Here is a 19245-nt window from a genome sequence, read left to right on the forward strand (position 1 = left end):
ACATAATACATCACCTACTCATATGCATTTATCATTCCAGGTGTTTTCACACAGGATTTATCCATGTTTGGAAACAGCTGGGCAGAGGAGGAGCCACAGCTGGCCAGATGTCCTGTCGTTCCCTCTCTCTACCCCTCACCATGTGCCACGCAGGATCCTCATGTCTTATTGGTACCACACACACACACACACACACACACACACAAATATACAGGTATATATGCGTGTTTTACATCTTATATATTCTTGTCCCACACCAACAAAAGTCTCATAATCACATCCACACCCAAAATACACCTGGTTAATAAAGAATCTGGTTCTTCACTGCAGAAAGTGGAGGAAGTTTGTGCCACCCTACTGAAGGAACCGTTCCAGTCTTGCCATGAGTTTGTCAGTCCATATTCATACATGGCCAGTTGCTCCAATGACCTCTGTCTGTAAGTACTGACATTGCCATACCTATTGGAAAGCTTTAAACCTGCATTGCAAAGCTTCTGACAAAGTGCAATCCTAAACATACTCATGCTATTGCTGCTATTGCACTTTATAATTGTTGCGTGTGTAATTGTTTCACCTGGTGCAGGTCTGGTCCCAATGGTGATGTGGTGTGCCAGGTGTTTACAGAGTATGCAAGAGCATGTGCCCATGCTGAACATCCGCTGCATAACTGGAGAGCACACTTTCCTGTTTGCAGTAAGTTACTTGCAAATGCATAAATGTTGCTCAGATGTTTGAGTTTATTTCGTACATATTTACAAATGTACTGTAAATATTATAAAACATATATTTCAGACTGACTTCATTCTCATATGCTGATTTGGTGCTCAAGTAACATTTCTCATTATTATATCAATATTGAAAACAGTTAGGCTGCTTAATACTTTTGTGAAAACCATGATACATTTATCAGTATTATTTGATGAAGGGAAAATTCAAAATAACAGCATTTATATGATATCTTTTGTGAAAAAGTAAATGTATTTAATGTAACTTTTGATCAATTTAATGCACCCTTGCTGAATAAAAGTATTAATTTCTTTGCACAAAAATCATCCTGACCCCAAACTTTTGAATGGTAGTGTAAATAAATAATTTTAACAGTTTATTTAACATTGGTGGCAATTTATTGAAATAATTGAAATTTATTTGCTATTGCCATTTTATGAAAGCAAATAATGTGTCATGTGTTACAGTAATTTTACCACAGGTATGACGTTAAGTTGTAAAATCACTCTAACGAACATCCTCAGGTGCTTTATTTCATCTACAGATGTCAAATATTTCAGTACTTTTAGGCATTTGATCATTTAAGTGTTCGAATATATATATATATTCATTCGAACACTTAAATGATCAAATGGCTAAAAGTACTGAAATATTTGACGTCTGATGTATATATATTTATTTATTCAATTTTCTTTTTGCTGTTGATACATATTGTGAGAGTATCTGTTGTTCTTTGTTATAGATGTTGATTGCCCTGGCGAGCTCCTTTTCAGAGAGTGTATTACCTGCTGTCCCATGCACTGCAAAATTGAACACATGTGTATAGACAGCAAGCTACAGTGTTTGGATGGCTGCTCCTGCCCTGATGGTAGTAACACTAAATTAACTAAATACAAGCTTTATATATATATATATATATATATATATATATGTTCATTTATGAATGTTTGAAGATAATACAATAATTTTACTGACTCTAGATTTGATCTACGAGGATGGTGTGTGTGTTAAGGCATCAGACTGTCCATGTGAGCACCACAGTATGCTGTATCCCACCGGACATGTCATACAGGAAGACTGCAACAACTGGTCAGACACTATATTATCTTATGCACTGCATACTTGAATGCCTGAAGAAATATTAATGCTTGTGTTTGTGTGGTACTGAACGTACAGAATGTATCCATATTTGTTCCTGCATCTTTTTCAGCACATGTGTTATGGGCATGTGGAACTGCACAGAGCACAACTGCCCAGGTGTTTATCTGTTTTTTTTTTATTCACTTTTTTCATATTCACTGTTGACTCATTGTGTATTTATTTTCACCTTTCATTCATTCACCTCTTTCTAAACCACATTTTCTCAATTCACTGCTTCTGAATGTATCTTATTACCATTTAATTGTCTTGCGATTCCAGAGATTTGATTAATTTAGCCAAATATAACAGGTCTGATTCACCCTTCCTCATATAATGTTTGTGTATTAATGAATGACCTTATTCTAGAGGAAATACTTCTCTTTAATAATCATTACAACATTTCACTTTGCTAAGCTGAATATAATATTAATTAAAAGGCTTAGCATAAACCCTAAACTACCATTCAGTAGTTTGGCATCAGTAAGAATGAATTATTCATGTAAATATTAATTCTTTTATTCTAGAAAGATGTACTAAATTTATTAAAAGTGAAAGTGTGTTACGAAGGATTTTTATTTCAAATAAATGCTGTTCTTTTGAACTGTCTATTCATTCATTATTCCTGAAAAATCTATCATGGTTTCCACAAAAATATTAAACAGCACAACTGTTTTATTATGTAATATATTATATTATTACAGTTTCTTACTGTATTTGTGATCAAATAAATACCGCCTTGGTGATCATAAGAGACTTATTTCAAAAACATAAAAAAATCGCATCCAACCCCAAAGGTTTAAACGGTGGTGTACCCTATTTTTTATTTTTTACTTATTTATTTTTAACAGGGGAGTGCTCTGTGACAGGAGATATGTTCTTCCAGACATTTGATGACCGTGTTTACACATTTCCTGCAACATGCCAGTACGTTTTAGCCAAGAGCAGAAACTCGGGCAGGTTCACTGTGACCATTCAGAATGCACCCTGTGGAGCCGTAAGTCCCTCTGCACTTTCATGCTATCCGCAGCAACACAAAGCTCAAGTAATAGCACACAAAGGAGAAAAGACTTAAGGCATGCCAAACCTTTATTCATCACGTTCCAGAATTGGTCTAGTGTTGTGATCTAAAGAGTAATCTGGTGGCTGGAACACAGCTTCAGTAGACAGGCTTAAGATTACAGCTTCTAGATTTGTGTGATTAGTCAAGCTATTGGCATATCAGCAGTTAGAGTAGCTGTACTTGTTAGTCTGTAAGTTAAATTAGTCGCTAGATTAGTTAAATTAGTCGCTAGATTAGGCACAAATAATTGCACAGCCTTTCTTTCGGCTAAAGTTTCATTTTTGGGGTTGAGATGAAACAAAGTCTTAGATGAGCTTGTACCGAGATTAGACCCTGTTTAACTTTGACAGATAAAACATGAAACGATACAAAACATGAAGAGTTTCTACCCCTCAAAGCCTTCCTTTCCTGAAGCCTAGACCTGCTGATGCTAAAACTCAACACACAGAGAGCAGTCTGGTGTATGGTGTCACTGTCTGGACTCCGAACAAGCTATTCTGCTTATCTGAGCCTCTGAATGACAGAGCCAGAGACTTTGTGGTTGCTGATAGAGAGAGCGAGAGAAGAGAGAGCGAGAGATGTATTTCAGTAAAGCGACTGCTGAAAGATCCCCGCATAGGCACCTGTTGGTAGCATCCATCATTTCCTTGAATGGAGCGATTCAGAGTCCGAGTGGTTTATCTCCTGTGAACAGCTCTCAGTAACTCATTCACAAGCATAAATGCTTAATTCCTAAACAACATGATTACTGAATTAGTCAAAATTGAAAGCGATGATCGGATAGGTTTGTTTCCCTGTGCTGACATTCATCCATTGTGTTTGATGCAGTAGTTCTATAGCTGCTGATAATATGTGTCCTTGTATGGGACGTTCTGACTCCCTGATTTAATTTTCCTTTGTTATGTCTGCAGAATCTGGATGGTGCTTGTATTCAGTCAGTCAACCTGGTGTTGGATGAGGATCCACGTACTGAGATCACAATGAGCCACAGTGGAGAGGTTTTTCTGGCCAGCCAGTTCAGGATCTCACTGCCGTATTCAGATGGTAATGTACTACAGCTGCACTGTAATGAGATGGACATGCGTTGGCATGGAAATGTGCTGTAACACTTCCAAAAATGTACCAATAAGTACTACTATCTTTCCAAGGACAAAAGTACTTTGGCCAACCATGTAAATGCCAACTTCATGAAATTCATGAAGCACATGTATTTGTCTTAAAGGGGTGGTTTACTGCTTTTTTTCTTTGCATGATTGTGTTTATTGGGTGCAATATAACATGTCTTCATGTTTGTTTGTTTTTTAAAGCCTTATTTTTCATAAATTTCACCTATTGCAAGCCGCTTTCTCCTCTGTCATTTGAACGACCGGTTGACTTTGAAACCACTCCCTCAGAAACAGGCAATGGGCTCACATTGGTTAGTTGGGCCGGTGTGTTGTAATTGGCTAAACTGCGTAGTGCACGTTGTCCGGAAACTTCACGCCCATTACCTTTACGGGCGAAAGTTGCATGTGCTCCGGTCAAATGTAAATAATGGTGTCAATACTACCGTATCAGTTTGAGCCAGAATCAGACACAGAAAGCGGCAATGAAGAGAGTCAAGCAGAACCTCCCCAAACACGGCTCTTACAAAACGTTTCTGAATGGTACATTTTTTAATTATTTTTATTCTATTCTATTCTATTCTATTCTATTCTATTCTATTCTACTATTATTATAAGAATTTCAATACGCTGTTACTTGAAAATGCTACTGCTGCTTGTTAGCTTTTGAGATACGGTTTTCTCCTGATTAAACATTTAATATAACTGAATAAATGACTGAGTAAAGTTATTGTTTTATCGATATAATGAACAACCGTTTATCTATTCACAAAACTTAGTTTACTCAGTGTATCGTTTTCTTTAGGTGTACATGTGGCAACTGTGTTAAAACCATACTGTACACTGATAACAGCAGCTGAAGTTTGCTGTTGCAATTACATATAATTTTTTTAACTTTATACACGTTTGTCTTATACACACAAAATAGCATCGAACTGGCTACTATAAACAAACGTTGGTATTATGTTCTTGATCAAATCGAAAAATTATGTCATAAAGTATACATGGAAAATACATTTACAAAATTAGTACATAATTACAAATTCAGGTCCAAAATGTGTGTAGGCGTTTGACACACGAAATAGCATTACTAAGTGGCTACTAAAGCCAGCACTGGCATTTGTTTACGTCCTTGATAAAACTATAACATTACGTCTGAAATTATACATGCAAATACATTTAAAATTATTAAGTCTTACTTACAGGTTGTGGCCCAACAACTGCTGCCTCTGGTTTTAAAGTTGAAACTGCTTCATGTTTTAGTACATGGTACTGCGGCTGCCTCATACTTTTATGTATGGGAATTCTTATATTAGTAGGTAAATCTATATCTGAGTTTAAATCTATTACCTTAAATGTGTTCCTCAACTGAATCTGGATACATTGCAGATTACATACAGACACATATCCATCACACTGATGTCTAACCGTAATGTCTGGTTTTGTGTTTTACTTTTTTAAAGTAATTCTTCAAAGGAATAATTTACCCAAAAAATGAAAGTTCTGTCATTATTTACTCTGTTCACCCTCATGTCGATCCTGTATGACTTACATCTGTGGAACACAATAACATCTGTGGAATATATATTTGAGACATGTCTCAAACATGTGTTTTTTGTCCATACAATAGAAGTCAATGGTAACCAAAACTGTTTGGTTGCCAACATTCTTGAAAATGTCTTCATTTATGTTCTGCAGAAGAAAGAAAGTAAGAAAAGAGTAAATAATGACATGATTTTCATCTTTGGGTGAACTATACACAATAAAAAAATTATAATAATAGAAAATAAAATTCTTTTTTTTTTTTTTTAAATGTCTGTCTGTTATTCATTGTTCTTCATGTGTTTAATATACTGATGTCTTTCCAGATGTCTTTCAGATCCAGGAGCTGTCGTCTATGTTTGTTCAGGTGAAGTCATCGCAGGGTCTGCGGCTGCAGTATAACTGGAGGGAGTTCAGGCTGTACCTGCAGTTGGGAGAGCAGTGGAGAGATGATACTGTGGGGCTCTGCGGAACCTTTAACGGCAACATTCAGGATGACTTCCTGTGGGTTTCACTTTACTTCCTGTTTTATTTCCCCATTTGCTGTCTGTTTTTGCTCATATTTAACTTATTCTCCAACTCTTCTTCAATTTCTGAGTGAATTTTGTTTATGCGTTACTCTAGTGCACCCTCTGGCATGATTGAAAGCACGCCATACTTGTTTGGAAATGCATGGCGTGTGTCTTCAGCGTGTGTGCCACGGCCCAGCTTACCCCAACTTGATCCTTGTGACACACACCAACAAGCAGGTGACACATTCATCTTGTTATGCATAACCTAGCGCCTTTTTAGGCTGCTTGGCTTGAATGTCTTTTTGTGCGATTTCAGCCTCTTATGCAGTTGAGAAGTGTGACGTGCTGACGCAAGAGGTGTTTTCTGCCTGTCATGAGTATGTGAGTCCGGTGGCTTTTCAGCTACAGTGTCGTGCAGACGTCTGCAAATGTGGAGCACCGTGCCTGTGCTCCATCCTCGCTCACTACGCTCGCACCTGCAGGAGACACGGTGTCATTATTGAGTTCCGCTCACACCTGCCTGAGTGTGGTGAGTCTAACACATACTTTTTTTTTAAATCTCTTATGCTGACAAAGGCTGCATGCATTTATTTGATAAAAACTTTAATTATATAAAAATATTACAATTTAAAATATCTGTTTTCTGTTTGAATATATTAATATTCAATATTAATATAATATATTCATAATTTGTTCCTGTGATGGCAAAGCTGAATTTTTCAGCAGTCATTACTCCAGTCTTCAGTGTCACATGATCCTTCAGAAATCTTTCTAATGCTGATTTGGTGCTTAAGAAACATTTCTTATTATTATCAATGTTATAATTTTTATTATCTTATTGATATTATATTTTTATCTTATTATTATCATCAACAATTGTGTTCTGCATTCAAAAGTTTCAAAATTCATTTATTTGAGAGAGAATTTTTTGCAACAATGTAACATTTTGATCATTTCAATGCATCCTTGATGAATTTATTTTTTTAAATGGTAGTGTACATGAACCTCAGAACCTAGATAATCACTAGCGCATTCACATTTCCATTGTGCATGAGAATAAAATGTGTATGTGTCTGGCCTGTGTGTAACTGTTTTTGCAGCCGTCTCGTGTCCGTCTACTATGGAGTATGGAGTCTGCGTGTCTTCATGTCAACACCGCTGCCTGTTTCTGTCCCTTCCACAGCCGTGTGGAGATGAGTGTGAGGAAGGTTGTGTGTGCCCGGAAGGAACATACTTCAACATGCATACACACACCTGTGTGCCACGGTAAAAGTTAAAATATAGTCATATGAACTACTTTATGGTACTTTATAGTGCTTTTTTTTGGTGCTTGGCTATGAACTGCTTCAAAAAGATTTTTACATTTGGAACAACATGAGTAATAATGACAGAATTTTGATTTTTAATGAACTATCCCTTTACAACTGTTTTCAAAGTGTTGTTCCATTACATTTGAGAATTAAATGGAGTTCCAAATTAAACTTCATGAGAACCACAATCATCTAATTCTGTCAATCTCAACACAAAAACTGCTCTCTCCCCACTACCACCACCTCAACTCTACCTTTTCTTCTATACACTTCTGTTATGTAAAGAATATATATATATATATTTTTTATGTAGTAGAGCTAATGTCCAGGCTTTACCTTTTTTTTTAAGTTATTGTTTTGGTCTTTTTTGGATTGAACAGTGTAAAGGAGACAGGAAGCAATGGGATCGGGAAAGGACTCGGGTCGCCCAAAGCGCTACTGTGATATGATCACAAGGCTATGGCTCCGACAAGCTTGTTTACCTTTAACTCACTCAAATTAAAGGCATTATATGACCTCATGAAATGAATAAATATGCAAAATTTCCTAACTCAAAGCCCTCCTCATTTTTTTTAACATTAGCTTTGTGACTGTGACCTAGATTGAGTTATTTAGTGTGTGTAAGAGTGAAGTTATTTGCAGTCCTCTTTTAAGCAGGCTGTAAAATGTTATGGGCCCAACAACCTCGGGTGTTGTATAACGCTTTTAGCCTCATCACCCTCACAAGGGTTCACTTCCCTTAAATGTCCCGTGTCCCACTGCCACATACTCAGCGTGTACTAGAGTTACAGCACTCACGCTGGCAGAGGCTGAGAGAAAATCAGGGGTGTGATAGAGGGGGACTTTTGCCTCTTTCTCTACTATAGACTCAACCGCTGCACTGTGGCCTGTAGTCTCTCACCTCTAACCCAGCCAATATTAGTTCAACTCTTTTAAACAGCTCTGAGAGAATTATATTTTTTTTTTTGCTTAAATCACACAGGGTGAATCCACTATGTTCATCCTCACTTATTAAGCATCCAATGTCTTGTGATTGGCTGTGCTGTCATGTGTCATGTGTCACTTTTGACAATGTTAGGTTAGGACACTGTGTTATAGTTAACTAAAAATTTTTCCTTGCATATGATATAACATAAATTGGTTCTGAGTCGAATACTTTTTTATATATTGTGGTACAGGAGTGAGTGTCCATGCAGTTTTCTCGGTGCTGACTACTCTCCTGGAGATGTGATCATGACATCATCAGGTGTACAGTAAGATTGCCTTATTCACTCATATTAAACATCACCACACTATTCATTATATCACTTTCCATTATTTCACATTCCTAATAAAAAGTCATTTTTTGTCAGGGCATAATGTTTTATCTCTGTATATCACAGCAGCCCAGTAGAATACACTCACTGCCTCACATCCGTTAAAATCTTTTTTAACATCAACAGAATTTGCCAAGGTGGAAAACTCGTTTCCCAGAGCTCAATTATTGGTGAGTGTTGTATTTCAGCATCCTGATTTCGTTTACAAGTGTAAAACTCATTGAATGTCTCCAGTGTTTGCAGTTTGTTTACATTTGCATATCTATAGTGCTGGGGCCGGTTGCACTACCTGGACGTAAAAAAGTTGTGTAAGCTCTACACTGGGCTTAGCTACGTCCAGCCTTCCGATAGCGATTTACAACTAAAACTATGACCAGGCGCAATTACGCCCAGCATAGATGATGCACGTCCACGCTGACACATTCTACCGCAGTTATATTTGCCACGGTTTTCAGATATGAACCCAAGCGCAGACAGTATTCTATAAACACAGTTTATTTGATAAACAGAAACAAAAACCCACAAGGGGGCAAACGAACATTGACAAGGCAAAATAAACACTGACAAGACTAGACGCCAAACTTGACAATGAACATACAGCAATTCTGACAATAAACTTGACTTAACAATACACTAGACTGGATTACTCACAGACAGGATACAAAACGAACAAGCACCGAGTAACAACCACAAGAAGATTATATAAGGGAGATAATCACAAGGGCACAGATGACACTGATGAAACAATAAGGACTGAACGAGGAGAACAAGAGCCCAAACAACAGGCCATGTGTTCGCACCCAAAACATGAGTCTGTCATGATCCTGCCTCAGGACTAGAATAAAACAAGGATAGAGGACAGAATCCTGACAATATTAAGATGCCATTCTAACTTTGCTATTAATAAAGAACTGACTTGCTCATGACATTATAACAAGTGAAGCCAGAGCATCTGATTTCAGTGCGTAAACATTACCTAACAAGTCATCGTGTTTATATCTGAACTCCCTGTAAAATGCAAATGTCCTAAGCATGTAAATAGTTCTTTATTTAAAGTCAGGAATTGTCCCTGCGTATTAAAAATGTGAGCGAGTGTACAGGCCTAAGCTTTCTGCAAATGTCAAAGCACTCATTCTGAAATCTCAATAGAGATTTATGTGTTTTTAATGTGCATACAACTTAATTCACATTGTAGCTTACAGTAATTCACATTTGTTTTGTAACTGTTATGTGTTGAATAATATTGTTCTTTTTAGTACAGTAACTTTATTTAAATGATTGGCTGGCTTGCTGTGAATGGACTTAAAGATGTGAAGTACAATTATTTCCAAGCCTACTGTCCCTCCGTGCAAAATGAATGGTATACAGTTTCTACCAATAACCCCAGATATATGTTTGTAATATTTCTAACATAATTACATACAGAAATTTTGTTAGGTCAGCTGTTACCTGTGTCGGCAGTGCAGTGTGCAGTAGAGACACCCATCTTAACGATTGCTATAGGTATAGCCTATCCTGCGTGAATTAACATTACAGTTCACGTCCACAGTAACAATTAATTCACAGAGATGAAATTAATCTTTTTCGTGTTGGAAAACACTTTTATCAGAATAATTTCTCTTAAGCTTGTGTATATTTTTAGTTAAAGCTCTTAAGTTATTAAGCAATTTCTCATGTAGTTTTTTTTTCCATTGTGTTTTATATGGGGGGTTCCCTGAATAGATATACGTTGTTGTTGAAAACGAAAGTGAGTGAGGCAGGTTCGTTACGTTTTGCTGTTAAATTGGAGTTCCGTGTCTTTATTAAAATCAATAGTCCGAAAGAGTCAAGACTTTTCAATTTACACCTACCTTTGACTAGTAATATTTAAGATTTAAGGCGTAAGATTTAGTCTCAGATGTGAGCTATGCCTAGATGGTGCAACAGGTATTAATTTTACGCAGGACTTAATACGCGTTTTACGTCCAGCCTAGTCTTACAACCAGGTGTACGTCCAGCTGGTGCAACCGGCCCCTTGAGTTCAGTGTGCGTTGTCTTTCTCTCCTCTCTCTCAGATACCCTGTGCCCACCAGGACAGTTTTATGAGGACTGCGGGAACCGAGTAGACGGCCCTTCGGCCAGTAAAGGTTTAGCCTGTGAACAGACCTGTGAGTCGTATTTGCTGAACCTCACCTGCTCCACTCATGAGCCGTGCGTTCCTGGCTGTGTTTGTCCCGCAGGGTGAGTGGAGTCTTTGATGTTTGCATTCTTGGTATTTGTTATCACTTACAAAAACATACTGGGGTGGACCATATTCAAAAACCAGTGGCAACTGGAGCTTTGCAATATTTACAAATGACAGTAGGCAAGAGACAAGAATCAACATGAAACTTCTAGAATTTAAAGTCAGTCCCATACACTACCATTTAAAAGTTTGGGATCAGTTTATATACATCAAAGAATCCTGAAAAAAAATGATCACAGTTTCCACAAAAAACATTAAGCAGCATGACTGTTTTCAGCAATAAGAAATGCATAATGTTTCTTCTACTACTAAACTACTTCTACTACTAATGCATCAAATCAGCATATTAGAATGATTTCTGAAAAATTGTCCCAATTGTTGTCCATTTCAGAGCTCACCCAATCATCACAGAGAAAACAAAAATACATAAATTAAAAGCCTAATGTCCTATAAACAATCAAAAGGGACCCACAATGACACGTTTAGAGCCTCTTTTCAAAATATGGTTTTGCTCCATTAAGATGAAAGATACAAGTACTGTATCTTCGATGGACTCTTGCTTCAGTGTCCATTGAATCCAATGCACATATTGATAAGTGTATCTTGTTGTACGAATTTGATATATGTTATACATGCTTTTGATTGAATTTTATTTGAAGGCACACCAGTTTAAAAAAAACACGGGACTATCATGGTACTTTATTGTAAGTGAAAGGCCTGTTTACAACTGGTCACTTCATGCGTTTTCTCTGAGCGGATAGCTATCCGATCATTAGAAGACCAGGTGTAAATGCCCTTCCAAATGCTTTCGAGATGGTTTTAAATCCGCTAGCTCAAACCACTTCAGCAAGTGGTCTGAGACGCATTCCAACCAAAACTGGACAAGTGTAAATGCATCGCTCCTATTGCGGTCTTTGATCTTGAAATTAGCTGATGATAAATAAAATGCAGTGCCTATCTGTTACTTTCATTGACGTGAACACCATTAAAATATGCATATAGCATGGGAATTGAAGATCGGATTTATATTCTTTTTGCGGAGACATCTTTATGTGGCAAAGTGTAAATGTAACCGTTTTAACAAATCAAATAGCTATCCCTTTACTGAGTTCTAATGTGATTGCTTTTGGTGTCATATTCAATGACTTCCAGTTGCATTTTAGCCAATTTAAACACTTTTACAGACACTGAGGACTCTTTAAATGTACCAGAGTATGTTTATTCCTCATCTATTTTGGTAGTATATTTTTTATATTTTTAAAGGTTAGATGTTTCCGTGGTTGTGTGTGATGTGGAGGATTTAATTGGTGAATGGCTGTGTATTTACGTGTGTGATGAGGCAGTGATCCATGGCTAAGCTTACTGGGTGGAATCGCTTGAGTAGCGTCAAGAACTACTCATTTCCATTACACATGCATACATTGGGATTTTTAGCTAATCTGGCTGGAATAGTGTTCTTAATTAAATTAAATTCTATTCAAATATTGAATCAAACCCCCTTTCACTGGCAGATGCAGACTGTTGACATACCAAGCAATGTAATGTAGATTTGCAGAAGTACACAAGCCCCCCAGGCGCACTTTTACGGACTGATGACATTTTGCTCTACATGCTGAGGTCTCACTCGGATGGTGTCTGTCGGAGCAGGTGATGATGTCGATACAGATCAGTTAAAGGGTCTCCACTGACTCAGTGGGAACCTTTGCTGCTGTCTACGGCAGGTGAAAAGAGTTCTTTGTAGCTCAACTTCACTTCCCCTTCTTTTTTTCCCCCTCACGTCACGTTCCCACTAAAGGGGCCTCAGAGAGCACGACTCTTGCTCTATAGATGGATTTTTGTCATCTGATACATTTAATGCCAGTGTCTACACAAGCAAACTGAGGTTAAGTGCCATATCACAAGCTTAACTTCCTAAAGCCATCCTCAGCCATAACAGCATGATACGACCTCGTCTCAGTTATCCTCTTACCAACACCACAACCAGCAACAGAGAGTCTGGGAATATGCCATGTTATATATTTTTTTAGTTTATTTGTGAAAGATTTTTGATCTGTGAGATTTTAAAGGGATAGTTTACCCCAAAGTGAAAATTCTGTCATCATTTACTCACCCTCAAGTTGATGGGCCCCATTGACTTCCATAGTAGGAAAAAAATACTATGGAAGTCAATGGGGCCCATCAACTGTTTGGTTACTGACATTCTTTAAAATACCTTGTGTTCAGCAGAAGAAAGAAATTCATACATGTTTGGAGGGTGAGTCAATGATGACAGAATTTTCATTTTTGGGCGAACTATCCCTTTAAGCAGCTCACATTTGGTTTTTGCAGAAAGTGTCTGCTGAACATTTTCTTCTTAATATTTGTGTTAAATGGTTTCAACTATTAAGGTTTGAGATTCATTTAATCTCAAAATATATAACAGTTCTCAAATTATATTATGACAGTTGTTTTTCCTGTTACAATTTTGATTAAAATAATATATTTTTTAAAGTTTATTATTATAGATTTTCATTTAGATTTTTAGTTGGAATGAGTATAACACTTTGTTTGTTAATGCTCAGATCTCACTAATTCTGAATTACAAAGGCAATCTAATACTCTCAATACAAAGGGAAACACTCTCATGAACATTCATCAGTCACGTAGTGAAAGGGCTGTGAGGTCACGGATGTATCTGGAGAGCAACTAGAGTCTCCACTGCACACAGAGGGGATGTGATATTTTAGATGGCTGAGTGTGTGTGTGTGTGATTCACATTCGTCTGACTTATTGACCTTTTAAACAGAAAACAGTTACACAAGAGTATCATGGGAAAGAAATATCATGGCTGAGATTCTGTCATGAGTCTTTAATAAATTCCTGCAACTCGATAGTTTGGCATCTGGGCTGGTGTAAATATGGCACAAAGGCCCCTTATGCCACAATGAGAAGTAGTGATGATATTATTGATAAGTCTGGAAATGACGAAATGCGTCATACAGTACGTGTGGTCTAACATCATTATCGTGGAGCAGTGCAGTAGCAGCAGGATGTTATATGTAAATTAGCAAAGGAATGTCCACAACAGGTGTGTCGAAATCATATTATATCCTGTTAACAAAGTCATTTATCATGTATCTTGATCTATAAATGTTTAGATATTTGTACTGGAAAACAGAGCAAATATACTGTGGCCGAATTTTTTTTTGTAATGCAGATGGAGGGCTGTATTGGACTGAACATCACCTTACACATGCAGAATTTTTGTTTGTACATATTGTTCTGTGTCTCAAGTAACTGTGAACCATTGAATATTTCAACATATTTAGCAAAGATAAGCTTAAAAAGAGATGTAGAATACATTGCTGATTGTCAATCTGCTTTTATACATTTGAAAGCACCTAAAGTGACTGTAAAAGGCAGAATGTAAAGTATTTGATTGTTTGCCCCGTGGAACACTGTCATGAGCCTCTTGACACTCTTGACCTTTTCCAGGGAATTTCCAGCAGCCATACTGTTCCACACACAGACACACACATACACAGTCACATCCTGTCTTATTCAGAGAGCAATGTCTCACTACCAACAATATACATTGTATTTGTGTGTATTGTGTGTGTGTGTGTGTGTGTGTGTGTTGTATGTGTGTGTGTAAGCTGTGTTTGATATGTGAGCTAGATCTTACATGCAGGATGAATTCCTCAGTGCACCTGTTCATGCCCAGAAAATTAGTTTGCTAATTACTGAAGACAGGGTTTTCATCTTTCTGTCTATTATACATGGTCACCTCTGTCAGCTGTGCTTCTACTTTGTAGTCTTGCACTAAAGTTCTCACTTTAGTTATGTCTTTAGTTACGTTAATGACGTCAACTGCTGTATAACAAACATGGCATCTAAAGACTACTTTACTATTGTTATTCCCTGGAGTTCGAGGCTTCCCTCTTACATCATGCTCTAGGGTTCCCTTACACATTTATGCACATGCGCATACACATGCTAAAATATATAGACTGAAATGTATTTATATTTTAAAGGAATGAACTGGATGTTAGCTTGCTTATTATTCTTAAGAGCATGATCTATTTATGTCATTCTAACAAGAAACTATGCTTCTAACCAAAGCTAGAAGAACCTAGTTCCAACCCCATAAGTTTGAGATGCGGTTTGCCAATGGAACTATGATTTCAGGAAACGATAAATCATTGAGCTATGTTGATAACGACAGAAGTTGGCTAATGATGCTTTGGGGAGACACACCCCAGATTGGTTACTGGTTAGTGGAACTTTTTCTGTAACTTTAAAGTTTGTTGAAGATGTTTCAGCATAGTCTTACTTTCACTCTGTTTCTCTCTGTCCATTAAGCTAAGGGTGATGCTGATACCCCTGTCTCTCATGGGAGCAGCAGGTATAGGAGTGTTTTTGTAAGCAGGGGAATTCCTGCACTAACGAGAGGGAATAATTACCCCCTCCTCCACCCCTCAAGCAAAGTGGTTAATGGCTGCGATGCTTATTTACACAGTAAACAGGTGCACAGCTGGATCAAATTACTGATAAGCTGCTTAAAGACATTCCTGTAGTCCATACTTCAAAATCAGCACTTTTTCATTTGTCAAGACGAAAAGAAAGGAAACTATAAGAAAAGAAAGCCATCTTTATGTTTCTCTGCTTTTGCTGTGCTCTGCTGCAGACCTTCAGCTTGTGTGAATACAGATGTTTTCTAAACAATTGTTTTCTCTCTTAGGGTTAGGGTCAGGTTTAGGGTTAAGGGTTAAGGTCAGGGATCGATGCAGATGACCTCTACCTCTTCTTTAGTGTAATGCATCTCACTGGGTCTGAGGTTAGAGCTCTCACAGTGAAAATGATGCCGCAGTTGAGTCTCTAAAGTGTGTTTAACTCCCTGAAGCCTTTTGATGGTCATGGTGCTCATTGTATGTTCATCCAGAGATTTTGCTTTCATTTCTATTCACTTTTATTCCCATGCACTTCAGGTTTTACCAAAAACTTTGACCTTGTTTGAACTGAATTATCTGCTTCAATATTGTGAGTTTTGGTTTTCATTTCATAGACAGATTTTGTGATCTGTTTAACTGATTAATGTAGTTGTTGTCAATGAGGAGATATAAATGAGTGAATATTTCTGATATATTTCTGACAGTACTTAGACAAAACATAAAAGTTGAACTAAATAATATTCAACAGTACTCAAGATATCAGACTGTGATAAGCCTTCAGTCAGTTGTTTTTCAGTAATATTCCCTCTGTTCAATTTTTGTGAGATTTGCTTGGAGGAAATCTGTGAAGTTTGTGATAATGAGTGTCAGCATGCAGTTGTTTATGTGTTGCATGGGTTTATGTAAATATGTATGTACTGCGGGTATTTGTGAAACCATGCTCATAGACCAGGGTTCCTCAGATCCGGTCCTGGAGGGACCACTGCTCTGCAGAGATTAGTTCTAACCCTAATCAAGGGAAACTGGGAATATCGTCTGAGAATATCATCTTGCCTGAAATCCTTGATCCACATTATGATATACTGATTCTAAATGTGGCGAAATGTCTGTTTGTGTTCATAATTCTCCATGTTTTCAGAATTTAAACAGCTTTGAATCCAATTTTTATATAAGATTTGACAATCAGTGTGTTTTAATGACTGCCACCCGTATTAATGAAATATGAAATTATATCCCATCACTTGTGCTCAATACAACATAAGGCATTTCAGTTTACTCATCCCGCAATTCATTTGAAAACAATTATTTTAACCTTTTTTTTCAGTTTTTCTGTAATTTCAGCCCTCAGAGTTTTTGTTTGAGCCATGGTTTTATTTTCTCAAGTCTGCTTTGTACAGAGAGAGAACAGCATCACTGGTGCATGAAGATAATTGGTGAGCAATGGAGTGTGTGATTATTTAGTTATGGATCCATCTCTCTGACTCTCAATTAATGCATGCAGAACAGGAGCAGGTGATCACACATTCTTTGATGGAAGTAAGTGATCCAGCGTGCTGGCTGTGGGATAAAGAGAGCTGTTAACGCCTGTCTATCTGGGGTGTAAGTTTACTCAGTTCTAACAGACAGTGTGCTGGGAACTCTCAGAGACCCTCGGGCCAATGGAAATGATTCACTGCAATATTACAAGATCTTTATCAGAGACAGAGTGAGAGAGAGAGAAGCTCTTTGAATCTGTGAGAATGAGAATCGGCTGTTTTTCTCATGTGACCAGTTAGATTTTTCTTTCATCCCTCCCTCCACCCATCCAAATATTCTTGTCTCAGGCAGAATCTTCAGAGTTCCTGCATAAGACTTGCATGGCTTCTGGACTCACATACACTACATGTACTCAGATCCATTTACACATGCATTCTGTGCGCTGTTTCAGTATGTGCATCTGTGTATTTCAGGCTCCTCAAGCATGGTGATGAGTGTTTTGAGCCACGTGCATGTCCGTGTTTGTGGAAAGGGAAAGAATATTATCCAGGAGACAGAGTATCGTCCCCATGCCATCAGTGGTGAGATTACATTAAGTCACATTCTGTGCATTTCATTCATGTCTTTACACCAGTCAGCTGCTATACTACATTTTCAACTTATATCAAAGATCATGTGGTCACTTGAATTGTGTTAAATTCATTGATTTAGATTAAGAATGCTAGGAAAACAATTATACGTAACACAGTGACATTTTCCAAATTTGTTACAGACATAAAATGTCGTAGAAACTAGAGGAAATGTGTAGTGAAACTGTTTCTAGGATCTGAATGTGAATGTTTTGCAGTGTGTGTCAACATGGCACGTTCCAGTGTGAGTTTCGCCCATGTCCATCAATGTGCACTACTTATGGAGATCGACACTACCGAACGTTTGATGGGTTCCTCTTTGATTATATTGGGGCATGCAAGGTGTACTTAGTCAAGGTGAGCTTTGAGCAATAGATCCAGATATCCCATAACTCACTCTTATCAAAAGACAAAATGATTGCATGTGTTTGCATACGTATTGTAGTTGAATACTAATGTGTGCTCCTGTGTGTGTGTTAGAGCTCGTTAGATGCAATGATGACTGTCACAGCAGAAAATATTGACTGCTTTGAGAGTGGCGTGATCTGTAGGAAATCTCTCCTCATCTCTGTGGGTCGTTCCTTCATTGTGTTGGATGATGACACCGGCACACCTGTAAGTGAACTCATTCAAGAGTCTCATTCACTCTCTCCATAACTGGTTATAAAACCTTACTATTGTTACACATAGACATATTCTAATTATGCTAGAATTAAAAAGCAATGCCTACAGTTGATGCTCTAATAATTATTCATGAGGTTTATAATATGCCCCACCCACTTTCAGGTCGTTCCTACGCCCCTGGGTATTGTTGAATATACTTTGGAGAAATATATTTCTAATGCAAGGAAGGAATGATAATGCAATTGCATCATAGTGGTGAAATGAAATGAAATGAAATGAAATGATAATGATAATCTGGTTCATGTGCAGAATCCATCCAGTGTGATTGACAGGCAGAGAGTATATATCTGGCAAGCCGGATACTACACCATTGTGCATCTGCTTGGGGAAGACCTCACAGTGCTGTGGGACAGAAAAACCACCGTACATATACAAGCTGGACCACGCTGGCAGGTAAAAACACACACAAAGAGGTGAATGTGTTGCTGGTGTCAACTTGTAGTTTTGAGTAGCAAATCGTTAATTTGCAGAATTTTGATTACCGGTACCTTACAAGTTTGTATTTGTGTGTTCATGATATTTTTAGGGCAAGCTTACTGGTCTTTGTGGGAACTTTGATCAGAAGACAGCGAATGAAATGAGAACACCAGAGAACATCGACTCATCAACACCACAGGAGTTTGGCAACAGCTGGACAGCAGCAGAGGCATGACAAACAGATAAACACACATACAACACCAATCAAATGTTTGGAATATTTACGATTGTTTTGTGTGTTTTTGAAATATGTCTCTTATGCTTACCAAGGCTGCATTTATTGGATCAAAAAGTACAGTAAAAATAGGAATATTGTGAAATATTATTACAATTTAAAATAAGTGTTTTCTAATTGAATATTAAAATGTAGTTTATTCCTAAAGGCCAAGCTGAATTTTCAGCAGTCATTACTTCAGATCCTTCAGAAATCATTCTAATATACATCCTTGCTGAATTAAAAAGTATAAATTTGATTTAAAAAAATCTTACTTACGCAAAACTTTTAAATTATAGTGTATAACTGTTTTCACAAAAATATTAAGCAGCACAATTGTTTTTAATATTGATAAGAAATTTAAGTGAAAATGTAATAAGAAATTAACAAATTTACATTTTA

At 37.3% G+C, this 19245-nt stretch overlaps 1 protein-coding gene across 3 annotated transcripts in view; it reads left to right on the top strand.

Annotated features, from left to right (window-relative positions):
• Positions 1-19245, top strand: part of otog (otogelin) — a 44343-nt gene that overhangs the window by 8862 nt on the left and 16236 nt on the right. For all 3 annotated transcript variants that reach the window (XM_056269887.1, XM_056269888.1, XM_056269889.1), the window contains exons 9-28: positions 41-171; positions 331-437; positions 584-693; positions 1469-1594; positions 1707-1815; positions 1937-1983; positions 2715-2860; positions 3838-3970; positions 5898-6075; positions 6196-6320; positions 6400-6612; positions 7184-7349; positions 8572-8646; positions 8836-8879; positions 10764-10929; positions 17313-17420; positions 17687-17825; positions 17949-18083; positions 18402-18545; positions 18679-18798. In XM_056269887.1, coding sequence (XP_056125862.1) covers positions 41-171; positions 331-437; positions 584-693; positions 1469-1594; positions 1707-1815; positions 1937-1983; positions 2715-2860; positions 3838-3970; positions 5898-6075; positions 6196-6320; positions 6400-6612; positions 7184-7349; positions 8572-8646; positions 8836-8879; positions 10764-10929; positions 17313-17420; positions 17687-17825; positions 17949-18083; positions 18402-18545; positions 18679-18798 — 2522 coding nt within the window. The remainder of the gene's footprint in view (positions 1-40; positions 172-330; positions 438-583; positions 694-1468; positions 1595-1706; positions 1816-1936; positions 1984-2714; positions 2861-3837; positions 3971-5897; positions 6076-6195; positions 6321-6399; positions 6613-7183; positions 7350-8571; positions 8647-8835; positions 8880-10763; positions 10930-17312; positions 17421-17686; positions 17826-17948; positions 18084-18401; positions 18546-18678; positions 18799-19245) is intronic.

Source organism: Rhinichthys klamathensis, unplaced genomic scaffold, assembly GCF_029890125.1.
Source record: "Rhinichthys klamathensis goyatoka isolate OS25496 unplaced genomic scaffold, OSU_Roscu_1.1 h1tg000292l_1, whole genome shotgun sequence".
Taxonomy (NCBI): domain Eukaryota; kingdom Metazoa; phylum Chordata; class Actinopteri; order Cypriniformes; family Leuciscidae; genus Rhinichthys; species Rhinichthys klamathensis.